The sequence below is a fragment of the Sus scrofa genome, chromosome 6 (assembly GCF_000003025.6).
Source record: "Sus scrofa isolate TJ Tabasco breed Duroc chromosome 6, Sscrofa11.1, whole genome shotgun sequence".
Taxonomy (NCBI): Eukaryota; Metazoa; Chordata; class Mammalia; order Artiodactyla; family Suidae; genus Sus; species Sus scrofa.
Genome location: NC_010448.4, coordinates 71,998,692 through 72,020,322, shown reverse-complemented (window position 1 = coordinate 72,020,322; position 21,631 = coordinate 71,998,692). Strand labels below are relative to the sequence as shown.

General features: G+C 54.7%; 1 protein-coding gene across 1 annotated transcript in view; it reads right to left on the bottom strand.

Annotated features, from left to right (window-relative positions):
- PLOD1 (procollagen-lysine,2-oxoglutarate 5-dioxygenase 1) overlaps positions 611-21,631 on the bottom strand; it is a 31,775-nt gene continuing 10,754 nt past the window's right edge. The window contains exons 5-19 of the mRNA XM_003127577.5: positions 20,515-20,627; positions 18,382-18,445; positions 16,205-16,302; positions 15,020-15,121; positions 14,325-14,456; positions 12,327-12,448; positions 9,691-9,795; positions 9,110-9,235; positions 8,457-8,598; positions 7,742-7,855; positions 7,019-7,084; positions 6,359-6,463; positions 4,057-4,203; positions 3,484-3,609; positions 611-2,115 (exon numbers count right to left, since the gene is read on the bottom strand). Coding sequence (XP_003127625.1) covers positions 1,960-2,115; positions 3,484-3,609; positions 4,057-4,203; positions 6,359-6,463; positions 7,019-7,084; positions 7,742-7,855; positions 8,457-8,598; positions 9,110-9,235; positions 9,691-9,795; positions 12,327-12,448; positions 14,325-14,456; positions 15,020-15,121; positions 16,205-16,302; positions 18,382-18,445; positions 20,515-20,627 — 1,718 coding nt within the window. The 3' untranslated portion in view covers positions 611-1,959. The remainder of the gene's footprint in view (positions 2,116-3,483; positions 3,610-4,056; positions 4,204-6,358; positions 6,464-7,018; positions 7,085-7,741; positions 7,856-8,456; positions 8,599-9,109; positions 9,236-9,690; positions 9,796-12,326; positions 12,449-14,324; positions 14,457-15,019; positions 15,122-16,204; positions 16,303-18,381; positions 18,446-20,514; positions 20,628-21,631) is intronic.

Here is a 21,631-nt window from a genome sequence, read left to right as displayed (position 1 = left end):
CATCCCCCAGAGAATGTTACATAAGCTGCTGGTCCCTCCTGCTCCCCACAGTTTTTCTAGCCATGGTGGCATCTATCACACAGGGTCCACAGTGAACTGCATTTGGGTCTTTCTGTCTCCACAAATGACTAGAGGGCACCTGGGGTGCAAGGACCAGATTCCTACTGTAATCATATTCAAATATCCCTACCACTTCCTTGCTGAGTGATTTTAGGGTAATTATATTATTTGGCCTCTCCAAGTCTACGTTTCCTCTTCTAAAAAGAGGCAATGGGGAGGTCCTGTTGTGGCTCAGCAGGTAAAGAACCCAACAGTGTCCATGAGGATGCAGGTTCGATCCCTGGCCTTGCTCAGTGGGTTAAGGGTCCAGCGTTGCCATGTATGTCGGTGTAGGTCGCGGCTCAGATCTCAAGTGGCTGTGGCTGTGGCATAGGCCAGCAGCCGCAGCTCCAATGTGACCCCTAGCTCAGGAACTTTCATATGCTGCAGTGTGGCCATAAAAAGAAAAAAAAAAAAAAAAAAAAGGCAATGCCAGCCCCGACCCCAGAGGGACTATGCACTGAGTGGCCAACATGCATGATGTCCAGCCCACAGCAGAGATGGACAGAGATGAGCCCTTATTATTATTTATTATTAATAAATGCCCTGAAGTGTTATTGGCGCCTCAAGTCTGCCCAGGGTATGGTGAAGCCACCAGAAGTTCTCTGTTCCCAGACATCCACGTTTGCAGGAAGGATGGTTGGCAAAGGCTTCAGAGCAGGTGACACCTGACTTGGATCTTGAGAGATGACCCCGCTCAGATAGCCGTACCCGGCTCACACAGCGAGTTAACACAATATACACAGGACACCAAGATCGCACATGACTGGGTGTGGGAAACGCAAGTCTGCTGGCGTGGCAGCCCTCCTTGCCACCGCTGGGCTGTTAAAACCTCTCCCCGCCAACACCCACCCTGACACCTGCACACCCTACCCCCCAGCATCTCCCACTCAGGGGTTTGAATGACTTTTTTTTTTATCTTTTTGCCTTTTCTAGGGCTGCTCCTTCGGCATATGGAGGTTCCCAGGCTAGGGGTCTAATCGGAGCTGTAGCCACTGGCCTACGCCAGAGCCACAGCAACGCGGGATCCGAGCCGCGTCTGCAACCTACACCGCAGCTCACAGCAACGCCGGATCCTCAACCCACTGAGCAAGGCCAGGGATTGAACCGGAAACTTCATGGTTCCTAGTCGGATTCGTTAACCACTTCACCACGACGGGAACTCCTGAATGACCTTTAATGGAGACTCTCCTGTTTCTGTCTGGCCCTCTCTCCAGAGGGATCCAGGGCAGGGGAACACAGTGCAGTGTGTGGACACACCACTCCCTGCGCCGCCCCCCAGCAAGGGTCAGGTAGAGGATGGAGCGGTGGCGTCAATGCATTTCCTATCTCCCGTGAGGTATTCTGAGTCACTGTCTCAGAGGAACAGAGCTCTTCAGCAGTCCCACGGTCAGGGTGGAGACTTGAGACTGATCCAGATCTTGGTGTCAACCCTGCAGCTTGAAGCTGATGTCCCTGGGGCTGCAGCTCTGGGGGTGGGGGAGAAGCGCCAGGCGTGGCGTCTTGCCCCTAGAGTCTCTCCAGGCAGCTGGGTCCGCCCTGGACCTGCTCAAGCGCTGCCCCCTGGAAGAAGCAGAGGAAGTAGGACCGGGTCTTTCAGTGGGAAAGGACGAGTTGCTGCAAAGCAGGGAAAGTGGACAGTTTCTCCCGGGGCTGCGTCCAGAGCCCCAGCAAAGTCCCAGCCAAGGAGGTGTGCTCTGCCTCTGGCCTATGGCCCCGTCTCCCATGGCGGCTCCAAGAGCAATGAGAGGTCAAGAGCCTGGAGGCTGGACTGGTCCCTGGGACCCCGAGGTGCCCAAGGCTGCTGAGCAGTGGTTGTCAACACAGAGGAAAAGGTCCGAGGTGGCCGGGTCTGGCCACTTAGGGATCGACGAAGGAGACGGCGATGTAGCGGGTGCCTTTGGTGGTGGGGAGCCCCTCGTGGTAGTGCGTGAGTCGCCCAGGGTGCATGAGGGTCCAGCCTTTCCGTGGCGCTCGGATGGAGCAGTTGTAGCGCAGGAAGCGACAGCCTCCGCCCTGGGAGATACCAAGTGTCAATTTCCCAACAGGAAGCGACAGGTCCCCAAGAGATGCTGGGCCCTTCCCCTCCCCCTACCCCCTATTCTCCCATCTGAGCCATCACGGCCAAGTGGCCCACAGCACCTCCTGCCTGGGGATGCCTTGTGGAGCCACGGCCGCAAGCCACCTAAGGAAAACACACAGCAAAGAGCAAGGGATCAGCAGCCTTGGCCTTGGAGTTGGGCAGCCCTGGGCAAAGTCAACTACCTCCTTTACCAAGTCCATGTCCAACCTGAACCTCAGTTTCCCCTTCTGGAAAATGGGCATTAGACTGCACAGGGCTGTGAGAATTAAACGAGATGAGTCATTCTGTGGTCCTCTGCTTTGATAATAAATATACTTGTATGAAAAGCAGCATTCTTGGGAGTTCCTGTTGTGGCTCAGTGGTTAACGAATCTGACTAGGAACCATCAGGTTGTGGGTTTGACCCCTGGCCTTACTCAGTGGGTTAAGGATCTGGCATTGCCATGAGCTGTGGCAAAGGTTGCAGATGCAGCTTGGATCCCCCGTTGCTGTGGCTGTGGTGTAGGCCAGCAGCTACAGCTCTCAATGGACCCCTAGCCTGGGAACTTCCATATGCCAAAGGAGAAGCCCTAAAAAGAAAAAAAAAGGATGAGAAAAATGAAAACCCTAAACTTATACTAATAGCTATCATTCCCTGAGTACTTATTATAGGTCCATGTAAGCAATTCCCAGATGAGCTCATTTAATTCTCACAACTCTACTGGGGGGCAATCTAAGTTTTTCCCGTCTAAGACATGAGGAGATTGAGATGTTAAGAAATGTGCCTAGCCACAGGAGTTCCCATCGTGGCTCAGTGGTTAACAAATCCGACTAGGAACCATGAGGTTTCGGGTTCGATCTCTGGCCTCGCTCAGTGGGTTAAGGATCCGGTGTTGCCATGAGTTGTGGTGTAGGTCGCAGACGTGGCTCAGATCCTGCGTTGCTGTGGCTGTGGCTTAGGCTGGCAGCTACATCTCCGATTAGATCCCTGCCTGGGAACCTCCATATGCTTCGGGTTTGGCCCTAAAAAGACAAAAAAAAAAAAAAAAAAAGAAAGAAAGAAATGTGCCTGGCTACATGTGATACAGAGCTGGTGCGGGGGGAGGCAGGACCCTGGCCCAGGCAGTCTGGCTCAGACCTCCTGTGCCCTTGCTCTACTATGTCTAAAGCCCCTCCCCGCCACCGACTTGTGCCCTGAACCCAGCCCTTCCAGGAAGCCTTCCCCATGGGCTGGTGCCCTTTCTCTCTGGTTCTCTCTGGTTCTCTCGTACCCTGGGCCCCTCTGCCTGTGAGCTGCCCCCGCCCAAGGTGGCCCCAACCCACCTCGTAATCCACCCCGACCCGATTCAGGGCAATGTTGATGGTGAAGGTGGAGGCGTCGTGGTGTGGCATCAGCGAGGGCTGCTCATCTGGCTTGTAGCGGACAACAAAGGCCAGGTCGAACTGGGCCTGCGTCAAGGAAGCAGGACAAGAGAACTGGGGTTAGAGGCTCCTGAAGGCCAGGAAGGGCAGGGGTGCCCAGAAGGGGCCCCTCACCCAATCAGTGGAGTGAGCTGTGGTGTAGGTCGCAGACGGGTCTCCGATCTGGCGTGGCTGTGGCTGTGGTGGAGGCCGGCAATTAGACCCCTGGCTCCGATTAGATCCCTAGCCTGGGAACCTCCATATGCCGTGGGTGCAGCCCTGAAAAGACAGAAAAACAAAAACAAAAAACAACAACAACAAAAAAAACAAAGACGTGAGTCAGAGGCTAGAAGGCAGAGTGGTGCCCCGAGGCCCCACCCCCCGACGGGTGGGACAACTCCCTGATACCAAAACCCAGGAACCTCTCCCCCACGCCAGGAACCCCAGGCACCCCACCACCTGCCCTCGTCCTGGCTGCACCCCAGGCATGCCCACCCTGGTGTAGTAGCCCGGGTAGAGCTTCTCTGTCATGGGGGCGATGTACTCCACCAGGAACTTGTGCCACTCCCGCTCAAAGCTGATCTGGTTCATGTGGATGTCGATGGTTGGCACGTTTTCGTAGCCACCCTGGATGCGGTTGTCCTGGAAGGGACCAAGCAGAGGGTGGTAAGCAGAATTCGAAGGTGGGCCCCCTGGCCCTGCAGTGCTGGCCCCCGAGCGCACAGGCTTTGTCTAATCCCCTCCCTTTGATCAGTGAACGCCATGGCACAAGGGGAGACATGACGAAAGGGATAGAGAGCACAGATTTGTGGTGCCAAGGGGGAGGGGGCTGGGGGATGGGTGGATTGGGAGTTTGGGATTAGCAGATACAAACTAGTATGTATAGGATGGGTAAATACGGTCCTACTGTCGAGCGCAGGGAACTATATGCAATATCCTGTCCTAAGCTGTAATGGAAAAGAAGATGAAAAATAATATATAACTGGGTCACTCTGCAGTATAGCAAAAATTAACATGTTCTAAATCAACTATACTTCAGCAACTTTTTTTTTAAAAAAAGGGAGGGGTTGGGAGTTCTGACTGTGGCTCAGCAGGTTATGAACCCAACTGGTATCCATGAGGATGCAGGTTCCATCCCTGGTTTCACTCAGTAAGTGAAGGATCCAGCATTGCTGTGAGCTGTGGTGTAGGTCACAGACGTGGCTCGGATTTGGCGTGGCTGTGGCTGTGGCGTAAGCTGGCAGCTGCAGCTCCAGTTTGACCCCTAGCCTGGGAACTTCCATATGCAGCAGGAGCAGCCCTAAAAACAAAAAAAAACGGGGTGGGGGAGAGTGAAGGGGTTGGGGGTTCCTGTTGTGGCTTAGCAGGTTACAAACCCTACTAGTATCCACGAGGATATGGGTTCAATCCCTGGCCTTGCTCAGTAGGTTAAGAATCCAGTGTTGCAATAAGCTGTGGTATATGTAGGCCAGCAGCTGCAGCTCAGATTTGCCCCCTAGCCTGGGACCATCCATGTGCCACGGATGCAGCCCTAAAAAGCCAAAAAAAGAAAAAGAAAAAGAAAAGTGAAGGGGTTTAGCAGATATAATTAATTTCACCAGTCTGTCGACTTTGGGATAAAGGGGGATTATCCTGGGTGGGCCCTTTAAGGAGGATTTTTTTTTTTTTTTTTTTTTTTTTTTGGCTTTTGTCATTTTAGGGCCGCACCTGTGGCACATGGAGGTTCCCAGGCCAGGGGTCCAATTGGAGCTATAGCTGCCAGCCTACACCACAGCCATAGCAGCGCCAGATCCAAGCCGCATCTGCGACCTACACCACAGCTCATGGCAACGCAGGATCCTTGACCCACTGAGCAAGACGAGGGATCAAACCAGCAACCTCATGGTTCCTAGTCGGATTCGCTCCCACTGCGCCACGACGCGAACTCCATAAATGGGCATTTTAAGCTGATAGGCTTTGTGGCATTTGTTACACAGCACAGAAAACCAATGCAGAGGGCCACAGGTTAGCTGGGGCACGAGAGTCCCAGGGCGGGCCTGGTCACCAGACCCCACACCTGGGCTGTGCCAATTCCTGGGTTCTGGAGATGAGCTGTACCACCCAGTTTGTGGATCAGGCAGTAAAGAGACCCCTGCTTAGTGTACCAGCCAGCCCGAAGGTCAGCTGGTCTCTGAGGCACATGGGCTCAGAGGCTCATGTGCCTTTAAAAATGGCTCCTGAGGTGCACAGGTGGTTCAGTGGTAGAGTTCTCGCCTGCCATGCTGGAGGCCCAGGTTCGATTCCCGGCCCATGCAGCAGCTCTGTGCTGGAGTTCTCGTGGTGGTGCAGCCGTATCGAACCTGACTAGTATCCATGAGGACGTACAGCTCGAGGACCCACACACCATCTCACTTCTCCATCCCTTTACCCCTATGTGCCTACAGGCCCCCCTGCCAGCACCCCCATCTAAAGAGTCCCATGGGGGAGGGAGTGGGATGGATGGGAGAGTTTGGGGTTCATAGATGCAAACTATTATATGTGGAAGGGATAAGCAATGTGGTCCTGCTGTATAACACCAGGAACTACTCCAGTCACTTGTGATAGAACATGATAGAAAATAATATGAGAAAAAGAATGTATATATATGTATGACCGGGTCAGTTTGCTATGCAGCAGAAACTGCTAAAACATTGTAAATCAACTAAAAACAAGAGTCCTAGAGAGGCTGGCTAGCTTGCCAGGAAAAAGGCCCAGAGGGCAGGCATGGGCGGAGGGGCCGCCTCCCCACCATCCCCGTCCAGGTATCTGGGGCCCCCACCTTGTTGTCTCCCAGAGACCACTGGCCGTAGTGCTCCATTTCCTCCACCAGCTCGTCACAGGCCGTCTCGGTGAAGATGGGGAACCAGTAGACGTCTGGGCATGGCTGGGAAGGGCAGGGACTCAGTCACAGGGTCCGGAACAGCATCAGCGCATCCTCCCCCTGCTCCCCGCCACCGCCGCCCAGCCATCTGCAGAACCGGCTGCAGACAAGCCCCCTTTGTGATCTATGCCTGGCCCCACGCCCCCATTGGTGAGACCTCTGAGTGTCCCCATGGAGCAGGGGCTCAGTGAGCTCAAAGCTGGCCCTTCTCAGCCGAGGTCAAGGAGCTGCCAGGGCCAGGCTAAGAAAGGAATGTGTGTATCAAGGGAGCAGAGGCCTGAAGGCGGGGGTGGGGTGGGGGGGAAGCAGAGAAGCGCTTGTTTCTCACTCCAGGCCCAAGGTCCACAACTGAGACCACATGTGGGGACATTTATCCTCTTTCCTTCTTGGGTCAGGGAAGAAGCCTCAGGCTTCCCAAGGCCCCTGCAGATGCCAGCTGGAAAGTGCCAGCAGGAGGAGGGGGCCACCCTACCGCCCATCCTCCAGCCCCAAGCGCAGCAAGGTGCTCCCCTAGCCCAAGCGGGTTTCTGTCCTCAACAGCAGGCGCCCTGTCCTTACCGTCTCCACCAGCTTCCCCGCCAGGGCCTTGGTGTAGTTCTCGTGGATGTATTTCTCCTTCCAGTCCTGCGGGAGGAGGGGAGCTGGGGTCCTGGGGCCTGGCCTGGGGCTCCCCCCTGGCTCCATTGCACGGGCTGCTCTAAGAGGTGCTTCCCCCGCCACCAGGCCCCATGGAGTGGGGGGCACCCGTATGCACCTATGCCCATGGGGTCACGTGAGCTGTCTGGGGCACACAGTGTGCCCACAGGAGTGGGTGTTTGCAGATGTGTGTACACATGTGTGCATGTGTGTAAGGTCTCCCTATAGGTCTGTGCATGCAGCCGCAGTAGCCACAAGCTTGCAGTATCTAGGGATGCTGTCACAACTTCCTCCTCTTCTGCTCATCCCAGCACCCTCAGAGGTGAGGCAGGCTGCAACAGCACACCCATTTTAGAGCTAAGATAATTGAGCCCCAAGGATGGAGGGGCTCGGCTAAGTTACAGCTGATGAGCCACACGCCGAGGCCTCTGCCTCCCATTCCCTCCGCCAGGTGGCGCTGCCTCTGGAGACACTCTCCTCTCCCCACCTAAATCCTGCCACACAAGCCACCTGGGGCGGAGGGAGAGAGGGAGGGGGCGCCTGGGGTTCCAGCCAAGGTCAGGCTCTGAGATGGAGGCGCCTCAGGCCACAGGATCACGGGGGTCCCATTCTGCTCCCACCTTGCCCGCCCACCCAGGGCCTCACCTCGGGATTGCTGAACACCTCCCAGAGGTCGTTGTGGAGGTGGGTGGTCTGGTAGCTGTCCAGGGAGAGCAGGTGGCCAAAGGCGTGCCGGTTGGTCAGGAACATGAACACGTCCTGGGGAAAGGAGGGTGGATGAAAGAGGCCCTCCCCTTTCCCTGGGGGCACAGGGGCTCCCCTGCCCACCAAGTTCAACGTTCACAAGATCTGGAGACTGAGCGTGGGTCATCCCATCCCCCGGAACCTGGCCCAGGTGCGACACTGGGGATGCAATCAGGGAAGACTTCCTGGAGGACTGAACAGGAATGAAAGAATAAATGTGCCAAAGAAAGGATGGGGTTCTGATCCTGGAGTCGTGGGCACAGGGGAACTTTCATCCTGTCGTCATATTTTTAAAAAATAATCACAACATAATATTGGATGGGGCACAGGAATAGGGTACAGGTGTCTCGGGCACTTTGGAGTAAAGGTGGAAAGTTTCGTTTTCTTTAGGCTCCGTCCAAAAGGTAAGTGAAAGAGTGTAAAAAGTGGATCCACTAAAATGATTCCACAGGTCCCGAGGACCAGCCCTCATGCTTGGTGCCCCAAGTGTCCCCAGCAGGGCCTGGCAGCCTTTGGGCAGCCCTGCTGGGATCTGAGAAGCTGCAGAGCCTATGGCGACAAGGCAGCCCATCTTCCCACCCACAGGGCCTCCTCTGCCCAGCCAGCCCGGGCTGACCTGCTGCCGGATATTGGCACAGAAGGCCATGTCGGGGTCCAGCTTGCTGTGGTGGAACAGGTCTGTCTGCTGCAGTTCAGCCCGCAGGGCACTGCCCTTGATCAGGTACACGTTCGAGATGTAGGGCACATTCCAGACGCCACTAAAAGAGAGAAAGGAAGATGGAGGGGCCACAGGTGAAGGTGAAAGGTCACAGGCTGGCGGGGGGGCACAGGAATGTCTTCTTTTTTTTTTTTTCTCTTTTTAGGGCTGCACCCGTGGCATATGGAAGTTCCCAGGCTAGGGGTCAAATTGGAGCTGCAGCTGCCAGCCTACACCACAGCCACAGCAACACTGGATCCAAGCCACATCTATGACCTATGCCACAGCTTATAAATCCACTGAGTGAAGCCAGGGATGGAACCCACATCCTCATGGATACTAATTGAGTTCCTAACCCACTGAGCCACAACAGGAACTCCCATGGTAGTGCTGATTTGACTCCTTTTCCCTTGGCCCTTGGGCCCAGGACAGTTGTCAGGAAGTCCTTCTGCATGTCTGACTGCAATCTTCCTTGCTTCAGTTCAACGAGAATTCAAGGGCAACATGGAGAGGAATACTGGGGAGGCCAGGAGGAAGACAGTGAGGGTGCCCCGTCTCCTGCAGGTACTCACACACGCCGCCCCTGCACGATGTCCACGTAGTCCTCAGAGCGGGCGTAGTAGCCATCTGCACTCAGTGCCCCCCAGAAGTTCGACCACAGCCTCCCGTGGCGGGTCATCAAGGGGGCAAGGACGTTCCTGAGAAAGCAAGCACCTCAGGAGGAGTCCCTCTGCCCATGGGGAGGCTGGGGCAGGTCTGGGTATGGGGAAGGGGAGGGAGCGTGCCTTCAACCTGCAGGCACCTCCCTGGGGTAGGACCTGGAGTGGGGTCTGGCCCCTCTGGTGTCTGCTCCCTCCCATGGGGTGGCCAGGAGGGGGGGCAGGGGAGCGGTGGTGGGAGTGGGGGGTGGGGGGGGGCTTGGGGCTTGAGGCCCAGGTGGTGGGGAACATCCTAGCCAGGCTGGGCCACCTCTGGGGTCACAGGTGAGGCCAAGGCGGAGGAGGAGGAGAAAAGCAAGGGTCGGGTTCCCCTGCCCCCAACCCCTGGGCCCGGGCCCAGGCCCACGGTGAGCAGTGCTGGGCTGGAAGCCCTGGCGCTGAGGGTCCGCCTGCCAGCTGGCCGCAGCCCACCCACGGCCCACCCACAGCCTCACTTGTTCTGCTCGATCAGCAGCCGCAGGGTTTTGGGCTCAGTCAGGGCCACGTCGGCATCCACGCTGAAGTAGTAGGTGCAGCTACGGTCCTGCCGGCACAAGTCCCTGCAGGGGACAGGGACATGGGGTCAGTAGGGCTGGGGCTCTGGTCCCAGCCTCCCACCCAGGATCCCAGAACTACCCTGCAGCTGCACTCCCCACCGCTGCCCACATCTGCAACCCCCGGGTACCAGGGCTTTAGAGAGCTCAGGCCAGCCCAGTGCAGGCTGGGACCAATAGCCTGGACAGGCCCTGCGGACCCCGAGACCCAGCCCCTGGGCTACTTGATGTCAAGATAAAGGCCCAGGAGTTCCTATTGTGGCGCAGTGGTTAACCAATCCGACTCGCAACCATGAGGTTGTGGGTTCGATCCCTGGCCTTGCTCTGTGGGTTAAGGATCCAGTATTGCCATGAGCTGTGGTGTAGATCGCAGATGCAGCTCAGATCCCGGGTGCGGCCCTCAAAAACAAAACAAAACAAAACAAAAGATAAAATCCCAGAGCCTGGCAACTGGCATCACGTGTTCCGAAAACCTTGGTACTGGGGAGAGCAGGCCTAGACTCAGGCCCTGACACTGCCTGGGGCTATGCGTAAACTGGTCTGTCTTTTGGCAGGATAATTTGGCAAATTGTACCAAAAGCCTTAAAAATCTCACACTAAGTGAAGTCGAAGACAGATATATGATATCACTTATACCTGGAATCTAAAATATGACACAAATGAATTTATTTATTTATTTTATTATTATTAATTTTTTATTTTGCTTTTTAGGGCTGCACCGCAACATATGGAGGTTCCCAGGTTAGGGGTCTAATCAGAGCTATAGCCGCCGGCGTACACCACAGCCATAGCAATGCCAGATCTGAGCCACATCTGCAACCTACACCACAGCTCATGGCAAAACTGGATCCTTAACTCACTGAGGGAGGCCAGGGATCAAACCCACAACCTCATGGTTCCTAGTCGGATTCGTTTCCGCTGTGTCACGATGGGAACTCCGACACACATGAATTTATTTACAAAAAAGAAACAGGCTCACAGACATAGAAAACAAATTTATGGTTACCAATGGGGAAAGGGGAAGGGAAGGGACCGATTTGGAGCATGAGATTAACAGGTACACTCTACTACATATAAAATAACAAGGATTTATGGTACAGCACAGGACTCTATACTCAATCTTCCATAAATAACCTATAATGGAAAAGAATCTGAAGCTGTACACCTGAAACTAACACAATATTGTACATTAATAATAGTTAAATTTTTTTTTAAATGTCCTTTTTGTTTATCTGGTGCCAGGCTCAGCAAACTATGGTCTACGGTCCAAATCTAGCCCACTGCCTGATTAGTTCATGATCTAAGAATGGTTTTATATTTCTAAATGGTTGGGGAAAACAAAAATCAAAAGAAGTCACATGAAGGTTGTATGATATTCAAATTTCAGTGTCGATAAATGGGAGTTCCCTGGTGGCCTAGTGGATAAGAACTAGGCATTGTCACTGCTGTAGCTCAGGTTTGCTCCCTGGCTCAGGAATTTGTGTGTGCCAGCGGCAAAGCCAAAAAAAAAAAAAAAGATTTTTTTTTTTTCTTTTTCGGGCCAAACCTGCAGCATACGAAGTTCCCAGGATAGGAGTCGCAGCAGAGCTGCAGCTGCTGGCCTACACCACAGACACGGCAACACCGGGTCCAAGCTGCATCTGTGACCTACACCACAGCTCACAGCAACGCCAGATCCTTAACCCACTGAGTGAGGCTGGGGATCAGACCCACATCCTCATGGACATTACGTCAGGTTCTTGACCTGCTGAGCCACAACGGGAACTCAGAGAAATTTTTTTTTTTTTTTTTGTCTTTTTGCTATTTCTTTGGGCCGCTCCCACGGCATATGGAGGTTCCCAGGCTAGGGGTCGAATGGGAGCTGTAGCCACCGGCCTACACCAGAGCCACAGCAACTCGGGATCCGAGCCACATCTGCAACCTACACCACAGCTCACGGCAACGCCAGATCATTAACCCACTGAGCAAGGGCAGGGACCGAACCCGCAACCTCATGGTTCCTAGTCGGATTCGTTAACCACTGCGCCAAGACGGGAACTCCAAGAAATTTTTTTAATAAAAAATAAATTTAAAAAATTTTAAGAATGAAAAAATAAAATGTTATTGGAGCACACTCACACTCATGCTCAACAGCGGGGCTGAGAGGTATCAAGAGAGCCCAAGAAGCCAATTTACGCAGCTTACTAGCTAGTCCTTTTTAAGCAGTTTACCAATCTGGGGTCTGCACTTTTGGTTTCTTTTACAGACAACACACATAACCTGTTTGTTTTCATAATAAAGGAAAAAAATCAGAGATGGTTCAGTTGTCAGCAGTTATCTACTCCAGTTCTTCCTCTTTCTCTCATTTGCTTCCCAAACCCAAAGGAAGAGCTGAGCCCCGCCCATGAGCCCGGACGTCATCAGGACAGAAAGTACTTCTCCATCTGAGAGATGGGAACAGTGACGCCCAGAGAGGGGCAGGACTTGCTGCAGACCACTCAGCCCCTGGAACCTCTGTGCCCCACCTGGTGCTCCTGACACCACAGTCCCCAACTCACGCGCCCATGTTCCTGGCGTCAGCGTTCGCCACCCGAACCTCAGGGCCCACCAGTTTCACGGACTGGTACTCGTCGCCATGCTCTGCCAGGAACTGCTCCACTAGAGCCTTGTGGTGCTGCTCCTGGGGATGGGGAGATGGGGGCGGTGAGGCTGCGGCCCCACCCCAGGGACCACAGCATCTTCCGCACTGCAGGTGCTCCCTGTCTTCCCTGGCACATCCCTGGCCGTCTGCTTTCCTGTCTTCAGAGTTCTGCCTACACTGGACCTTCTGCCTAGTGTGCCCTTCCTCGCCATCCTTGGACCATCCTCCCCTGAGCAGGCCAGGCCACAGGCCTCTTGAGAGCCTCTATCACCAGGACAGTGCCCCTCGCCCTGCAGGCCCCACATCCAGAGGTGCCAATTCTGCTGGTCCAGGGTGTGGCTCTGGGGATCTCTTTTGATGTAAAATGCTCCAGGCACTTTTTTTTTTTTTTTTTTTTTGTCTTTTTGCCTTTTCTAGGGCTGCTCCCGCAGCATATGGAGGTTCCCAGGCTAGGGGTTGAATCGGAGCTGTAGACACTGGCCTACACCAGAGCCACCGCAACGCGGGATCCGAGCCATGTCTGCAACCTACACCACAGCTCACGGCAACACCGGATCCTTAACCCACTGAGCAAGGCCAGGAATGAAACCTGCAACCTCATGGTTCCTAGTCAGATTCGTTAACCACTCCCGGCACTTGAAAAATAGTTTCTAACCTGGAGCCCCTTGCAAGGGAAAGCAGAAAGAGCAGGGTGTTTAGAAACAAACCCAGGGTGCAGAGCACAGCCCGGCTCTGCCGCAATTAGCAGCATGACTTTGGGTGGGTCCCTTCCCCCGTTTCAGCTTCAGTTTCCTCCCCTGTACAATGGGAGGGTGATTGTGCCTCCCTCAGAGTCACTGCAAGGAGTCACCAAGTCAGAGCACACAGTAGGTCCTCAAAGACTGCCTGCCACGGTTCATTGTTTCCACACAGAGTCACGATTCACCAGGGTGAGGTTTGACCTCTCCAGGGAAGCTGGGGGCCTCCCAAGGGCGGGACCTACACTGTCTCCTATTTCCAGGTGGCACAGCTGCGTGAATGTCTGGGACGCAAGTGGACCTGAGCTGAGCGTAGGACCAGAGGTCCCTGGGAGTAGGGTGCAGACAGGGCTGAATGGTCTCAGGAAAGGGTGACACTAGATGGGGCAGCTGAGAAGACTCTGCAGAAGACCAGAAGTCTTGACAATAGGTTTTGGAGAATGTATGGGTTTCTCTCAGCAGAAGCTGGAAGGTGGGACTTTATCCCGCTGGGAAGGAGAGGCAGGCAAGGGGGGAGCTGGGAATGCTGAATCCAGGCCTCAGGGCCCTCCCTGATTATTCCCAGGAGGGGACTCAAGGAATGAAAACCAGGAATTCCCTTGCGGTGCTACAGGTTGAAGATCTGCTGTGGTGCAGGTTCGATCCCTGCCCAGGAACTTTCACAGGCCACGGGTGCAGCAAAAAAGGGGCGGGGTGGGGGGTGAAAGCCAATTTGGCTATCACCAGATCAAATCAGCGGAGACCGGGCCAAGGAGGGAAACAACGGTAATGACATCAGCTAAGAGAACCTACTGTGTGCTTCCAATGCACCAGCAGTCTTAGAGCCAGGCACCCTTCCACTGGCATCACAGGTCAGCTATTTTAACGCTTGCAGCAATTCTATGTGGCCGACTTTAATAGCATCCCTATTTGGCCTAATAGAAGAGCAACTGAAGCCCAGAGAGGTTGAGTAACATGCCCGAAGTCACACAGCCCATATAAGCAGCAGCGTTAGGATTCAAACCAGGCCAGTCTGACTCCAGAGTCAACCCAGCGATTGGGGATCCAGCCCATTGCCCACTTCCATTAGCCCCAGATAACCGTGGTTCAGTCACTTCCTCAGAGGTCTCAGGGCATCCTGTGAGACTGGGCTCTTGACCTAAGCCACACAGCGACCTCACCAAGTTCCTGCTACTCACATGGTTGTGAATGAAAAGCCGCATCCGTTTCCGGGGGTATTGGAGGCGCAGGAGCCGCTGGAAGAACAGGGACAGGAACGGCGTGGGCTGTTCGATGAACAGGCCGACCAGGACTGTGGGCAGAGCTTCATCCTGCACAGACAGAGGCGGCACAAGAGTCTGGAGATGTCCAGCCACTGTGCCACCGCTGAGCCCCGAGGGTGGCATGAGGGATCGAGCGCGAGAGCCAGAGGCATGTGGACTTAGGTAAGGGGCCTGGGCCGGGAGGACCCTGAGCAGGGATGTGGAAGTGACACAGGCAGGGACTGGCAGGAAAGCAGCAGGAGGATGTCCCTGCTGGGGACAGGGAGCAGCGTGAGCCTTGGAGCGAGGACTACTTGATTGACGGCACGCTCTCTGGAGAGGCTGGCCGGCATAGGGTCTGAAATGGGCCATAAATGAGGAGTAAGGTTCATGGGATGGGACTCCAAGGGACCAGGCAGAAGAAACCGGAACTTAGCATCTAGGGGAAGCTAGACCCGTGTGTAGTCTGAGATGGCTTCCAGGAGGAGGTGCCTGGGTGAGGAGGAGGAGGATGGAAGCCCAGACAGGGAGGTAACCCCTTGACCTCCCACCAAGAACAAGGGAGTCTCCTCCAGGATCCCCCCATCCTTCCGCACCCCAAGAGACAGAGCCCTGATGTTGGGCAGCCTCACCCCAATGCCCTTGAGGCTGCGCAGGCCCTCATCACACACAGAGCACCCCGTCTCGAAGGTCCAGAAGCGCGGGATGTAGTTGCCCAGGTAGTTCAGCTGCAGCTGTTGGGAGACCCGGGTCAGAGAGGAACCAGGCCAGCCCCCCTTCCCCCTCCAACCACGCAGTCACATCTCCCTGGGCCCCCTGGTGGGCCCAGACCCCAGCCCTCTGTCTCCCCTAAGAGGACAGGAATGTGGCTTTATTTGGGGCGGGACTGAGAGAGCAAGTCCGCCCCCCTGGGGATCACCAAAGGTGCTCTGGGGGAGGGCAGAGAGAGGAGTCAGTGCTCCGGTGCTTCTTCATCTACGGATCTCTGGGAGCTTGTAAAATGCAGGTTCCTGGGCCACACCCCCTTCAGACATTCCCATGGAGTAGCTCTTCTGTGGTATCAGAAAATCTGCATTCCCCCCTCCCCCCTGTTTTGGCCACCCCGTGGCATTTGGAGTTCCTGGGACCAGGGATCAGGTCTGAGCCAATAGCTATGACCTAAGCCAAAGCTGCGGCAATGCCGGACCCTGAACCCACTGTGCAAGGCTGGGGATTGAACCCGTGTCCTAGCACTCCCAAGATGCCACCAATCCCCCTTGAGCCATAGTGGGAACTCCAGGAAATCTGCCTTTTAACACAGCCCTCTTCCCTCCCACGCATGTGATCCTGGCAAGGGTGGATGAGAAATGTGCTGTGATTGGGGGCAGGTCCCCAGGGGCTGGTTAGGTCTGGCCTGCACCCCCCACCCCTCCTGTAGCTTCAGGGCCACAGGGAACAGTCTGTCCTATTCAGGACCGACTATGTCCCCTGCCCTGGTGCAAACAGTCAAATGGTTGTTGAATGTAGAAACAGGTCTGCCCTGGGGGTGACAGAGTATGGATGACTCAGGGCAGCCCAGTAGGGACCCTAATCCTGTCCCCAGCCCAGTGGGGACAGCAGCCTCTTCTGTGGTCCAGCAGAGATGGACAGAGCATCACCCAGCACTGCAGCAAGGAGAGAAGGCACCAGACTGAACCCAGGTGTGAGGCCAGAGGCAGTGAGCAGGTCCCAGGTGGGTGGCCCTGACCCCAAAGAGAGGCTGTGGGGTCACAGTGAGAGAACAATCAGGATCCAGGCACCCCCCCACACCCTCCGCGAGAACTGGGGCCCCTCCCTACCTTGGTGGGCCCATTGCCGTGAATCAGGACCGGGAGGGTGTCGTAGGCCAGGTTCCTCGCTCTCACTTGGCCCATCTCGAACTTGAGCACGACCTCATCTGGGGGGTCAGAAAGCAGAGACCTGTTCAGCGTCAGGCCCAGAGGCCAAGCTCTGGGACCGACAGGCTGGGCAAGAATCCCAACGCTACCCTCTGTGAACAGGGTGGGACCCTGAGCTAGTCACGTCGCCTCTCTGAGCCTCAGTTTCCTCATCTGTAAAATGGGAGTTAGAGGGGAAGGAGTCTGTGTCTGGCGAGGACTGAGCACCAAACCAGGCACATAAGGAGCACGCAATCCATGGCAACCCCTGGTGTTTACTGTGATTACTTCTTAGAGGCAGAAGAGGGGATTGGAGCAAATGAAGACTAGAAACATCCCAGCTCCGGGTTCAGCTCAGCCAGGCAGGGAGGCCCAGGTGGGGCAGGGACAGGTCCTGTCTTGGAGGAGAGAGAGCCCCTGCAGTACCGTCCCAGTACCTGAGTTCTAACCCTGTTAGTCTGCAGGTAAGACAGCGGATAGGGGCTCCCTTGTCCATTAGTTATAAAATGCAGAAGGGTCTCTTCCCCGAGGCCTGAGAAGATGCCGGGGAAGGAGGCCTTCGGTGGTGGGGGATCATGTAAGGGGAGCCCCTCTGTGTAAGCTCCTGGCCCACCCAAGAAGTGCTCTGGACCCAGCTTCTTTTTTGGAGGCCATACTCACTCTAATGGAAGTTTCCGGGTCCTCTATACTGCAGCTATGGCAACAATTTTCACCCACTGTGCCAGGCTGGGGATTGAACCTGAGCCTCCACAGTGACTTGAGGTGCTACAGTCAGATTTTTTTTTTTTTTGGTTTTTAGGGCTGCACCAGAGGCATATGGAAGTTCCCAGAATTGGGGCTGAATTGGAGCTATAGCTGCCAGCCTACACCACAGCCACAGCAACTCAGGATCCGAGCCGAGTCTGCAACCTGCACCACAACTCATGGCAACACCGGATCCCTGACCCACTGAATGAGGCCAGGGATCGAACCTGCATCCTCATGGATACTAGTCAGATTCCTTCCTGCTGCACCACAACAGGAACTCCCTTAGATTTTTAACGCCCTGTGCCACAGTGGGAACTCCAATCAGGACCCAGCATTTTTTTTTTTTTTTTTAAGGCTGCATGTATGGCATATGGAAGTTCCCAGGCTAGCAATCAGATCAGAGCTACAGCTGCCAGCCTACACCACAGCCACAGCAATGCCAGATCTGAGCCACGTCTGGGACCTACACCACAGCTCAGGGCAGTGCCGGATCCTTAACCCACTGAGCAGAGTCAGGGATGGAACCTGCATCCTCATGGATCCTAGTTGGGTTCGTTACTGCTGAGCCATAGCAAGAACTCCTGGACCCAGGTTCTTAACCTAGGCTCACAAACTCCCCGAACCCATAGGCCGGAGGGTGCGATGCTTCTGCACCTCTCTGGGAGGGAAGCCGGAGCTCCCCTCAGGCTCTCAAAGGGGTCCACTAAATCACCCATCACTGATCCAGTTCAACATCTCTTTTCTAAAGATGGGAAAACTGAGGCCTGAAAAGTGAGTGTGAGAGTGTGTGTGTGTGTGTGTGTGTGTGCGCGCGCGCGCACACGTGCGCACTTTGCCTGAAGTCACCTAACAAGATAGCGGCAAAGCAATGTCGTCACAAGCCACAAATCTGGGATCAAGCCAAGAGCATTTGTGGTTTCAAAGACCAAGTGGCCTCTTTGCTTTCCAATTCATCCATCAACTCCATGCCGGTGTAATCCCTGGCCACAGCCCAGGAAGCCTTCCCCTGGGAAGGAGGTGAAGCAGCCTCACCTCTGAGGACCAGGGATGCGGAAGGCAGGGCGGGTACCACTGAGTGCATGACCCAGCTCCTCCCAGGCTGAGCGGCTGCCTCCTGGCCCTGGTGGCCGCTGGGCTCTGTGGACTCACCTCTTGGCCCTCCTTTCTCCACACCCAGAGAGACACACTTATGGCCCCAGAGGACATCCAGCTGGTCTCTGGGGACCTGGGAATGAAGTGGGTGACTTCCCTGCACAATAGCCAGAGAGGAACCTCCTTGACTCAGGCCCAGCCTGGAATCCTCACCTCCTTACGACCCCTCTCAGGGTGCCCCTCCCAGTGGGATTGCTCACCCAAGGCTCCATCCAGATTCTGGAAGATACGGCAGCGGTGGTCCAAGGTGATATTGATCCGCTCCTGCAGGAAAAAGGGCACCAGGCTGCAGCAGAGAAAGGCCCTGGCAGAGGACTCCCCAGGGTGGGGAGCCTGCCCTCTCACTTCTGCCTCTTCCTCTCCTGACACCCACTTGGCCCCGTCACATCTGGGCAGCCCTGGGATCTAGTAGTCTAGTAGCTCTATTCACAGAGAACCAGGGATTCTCAGAACTGGAAGGAATCTAAGCAATTCTGATTTTTTTTTTTTTTCTTTCTTTCTTTTTGGCCACCCTGTGGCATATAGAATTCCCAGCCAGGGATCAGATCCAAACCACAGTTGCGACCTAGCCACAGCTGTGGCAATGCTGGATCCTTAACCTGCTGTGCCAGGCCAGGGACTGAACCTGTGTCCCAGTGTTCCCAAGAGGGCACCGATCCCTTTTCAGCATGGTGGGAACTCCTGGATGGAATCTAAGGAAGCAGCTACTTCAACTAAAACAATCACAACCAGAATAACAACAAATGCTTACTTAGCACTTTAGAATGTGCCAATCACTATCGTAAGTATTGTATGCATGCTAATTTTTTTTTTTTCTTTTTACAGCCATACTTGCAGGCTAGGGGTGGAATCAGAGCTGCCGCTGCTGGCCTTGGCCATAGCCACAGCCACAGCAATGCGGGATCCAAGCCGCATCTTCAACCTATGCCACACCTGTGGCAACACCAGATCCTTAACTGGTTCAACTGAGCGAGGCCAGGGATGGAGCCCAAATCCTCATGGATACTAGTCGGGTTCTTAACCAGCTGAGCTGAAATGGGAACTCCCGTATGTATACTAATTTAATCCACACAGCATCCTTAGGAAAAGCATCATCATCATTGCATTTTATAGATTTGAAAACAAAACACAGAGAGGCTGCCTAACTTGCCTAAGGTCACACAGCTAGTAATTGGCTAAGCTAACATTTGAACCTGGCAGCTTGGCCCTGAGGTCTATGTTCTCTGCACAGAGCTGCCTGCCTCTTTGAGGCCTGACTGTTTCTCATGAGCCCTAGGCTAGGCCAACAAGTGGTATTCTAGGCTCAGCCCTCATCCCATAGAGAGCAGCTCCACTTTTTGGTTTTAGACCAGAGGCTTCATCTGGCAATGTCACTAGAGGCAAAGAGGAAGGAGGAGAAAGGACTGAGCTAACAAAAAGATCAAGTTCATGGTTTCCACTGCACAAGGCCAACCACTTCATTTCATTATTTCGTGGTTAATAAAAATCGGGCCCAGAGAGGGGAAGTGACTTACCCTGTGTCACACAGCACAGCATAAATGGGGGCTGGGGGGTAGGCAGGGCAGAATCCAGGAATACTGACCCCCACAAGGGCTCCCTGAGTTTCCTCCTGCCCAGAGGACACTGGCTAGCTTTGGGGCTACACTGACTCCGTTCAACCACCTCCACTCCCCTCAAGGACCTGTGCCTTGAGTCAGGCTCCGAGGTCTGGCTTCTGAGATCCAGGTCCAGTTCTCATCAGCCCCCTAGAAGCCCCCCAGGTAGAGTGGGGACAGGGGCAGCTCAGCCTCTCAGTTCTTTTTATGACCATCCTCACTAGCTGACAGGTGAGGGTCTTCCTAACTTAAGGGTCCATTAGGGCAGAGCCCCCCAGATGTCATATTCATTGCCATATCCCTGCCCACACCTGACAGCGTCTCACACACAACAGGTACTCAATAAATATCTGCTGAATAAATGAGTGAATTGAGGAGTTCCCATCATGGCTCAGTGGTTAACAAATCCGACTAGGAACCATGAGGTTGCGGGTTCAAGCCCTGGCCTCGCTCAGTGGGTTAAAGATTCAGCATTGCCCTGAGCTGCGGTGCAGGTTGCAGACACGGCTCGGATCCCGAGTTGCTGTGGCTCTGGCGAAGGCCAGCAGCTACAGCTCCAAATAGACCCTTATCCTGGGAACCTCCATATGCTGCGGGGGTGGCCCTAGAAAAGACAAAAAAGAAAAAAGAGTGAATCTAAGAATAGATAAATGCGGTGTCAATGCTCAACCCAAGAGGTCAGGCACAAGATCCCACAGCCCCCACCCCCACTCCTCAGCCCCACCCCCAGCCTCTTACCCTCTTCTCTGGGTCCAAGAAGATCTTGGTATAAAAGAGTTGGTCGCTGTCGCTGTCCTGACCCTCCCACTCAGCCACCAGTTTGCTGAGGTTGGGGGCATAACCAATGAAGCCTAGGGGTGGGGGAACACAGACAGACACTTAGCTTCTGGCCTCCGAGCCAGGGGCCTCTTCCCAGCCTTCCCTCTCATCCACCTCCCACTTCTTTATCCATAAGCCCTGCCTCCTCTCAGAAGTCCTCCTGGATTGAGGGGAGGTGATGTCTATAGGCTGCAAACAGCCCATTAATGCCCCTTGGTGATACGTTCCTGCTGAGCCCAGAGAGAAAAATCAGTGTTGTCCATTAAGCTGCACCAGCTCAGGCCCTGGGACCACATAGGTGGTGAATATAAATCAATTAGACCAGGAGCTCAGGAGAACAGGGATAATGGGGCATAGGCTTGGAGCCCCTTTCCTTTTTAGGGCCGAACCCATGGCATATGCAAGTCCCCAGGGTAGGAGTTGAATCGGAGCCACAGCTGCTGGCTGACACCGCAGCCACAGCAATGCCATATCCAAGACGCATCTCTGACCTATGCCACAGCTCGCAACAATGCTGGATCCACTGAGGGTGGCCAGGGATAGAAACCGAATCCTCATGGATGCTAGCCTGGTTCTTAACCTGCTAAGCCACAATGGGAACTCCTGGAGCCCCTTTCCTTTTCCTTTTGGGTTTGTTTTTTTTTTTTTTTGCCTTTTTCTAGGGCTGCTCCCGCAACATATGGAGGTTCCCAGGCTAGGAGTCGAATCGGAGCTGTAGCCACCAGCCTACGCCAGAGTCACAGCAACGCGGGATCCGAGCCACATCTGTGACCTACACCACAGCTCATGGCAACGCCGGATCCTTAACCCACTGAGCAAGGGCAGGGATCGAACCCGCAACCTCATGGTTCCTAGTCGGATTCATTAACCATTGAGCCATGACGGGAACTCCTGGAGCCCCGTTTCTATAGTTATCTGGGAATCTTGACACAGAGAAGGACAGAGGCTATGCCAAGGTCACACAGTGCAGAAGGGCTTGGAGGGACGAGCCCACACAGCTCGCTGGCTACAAGACAAACTGCTGAGAGGGGAAGAG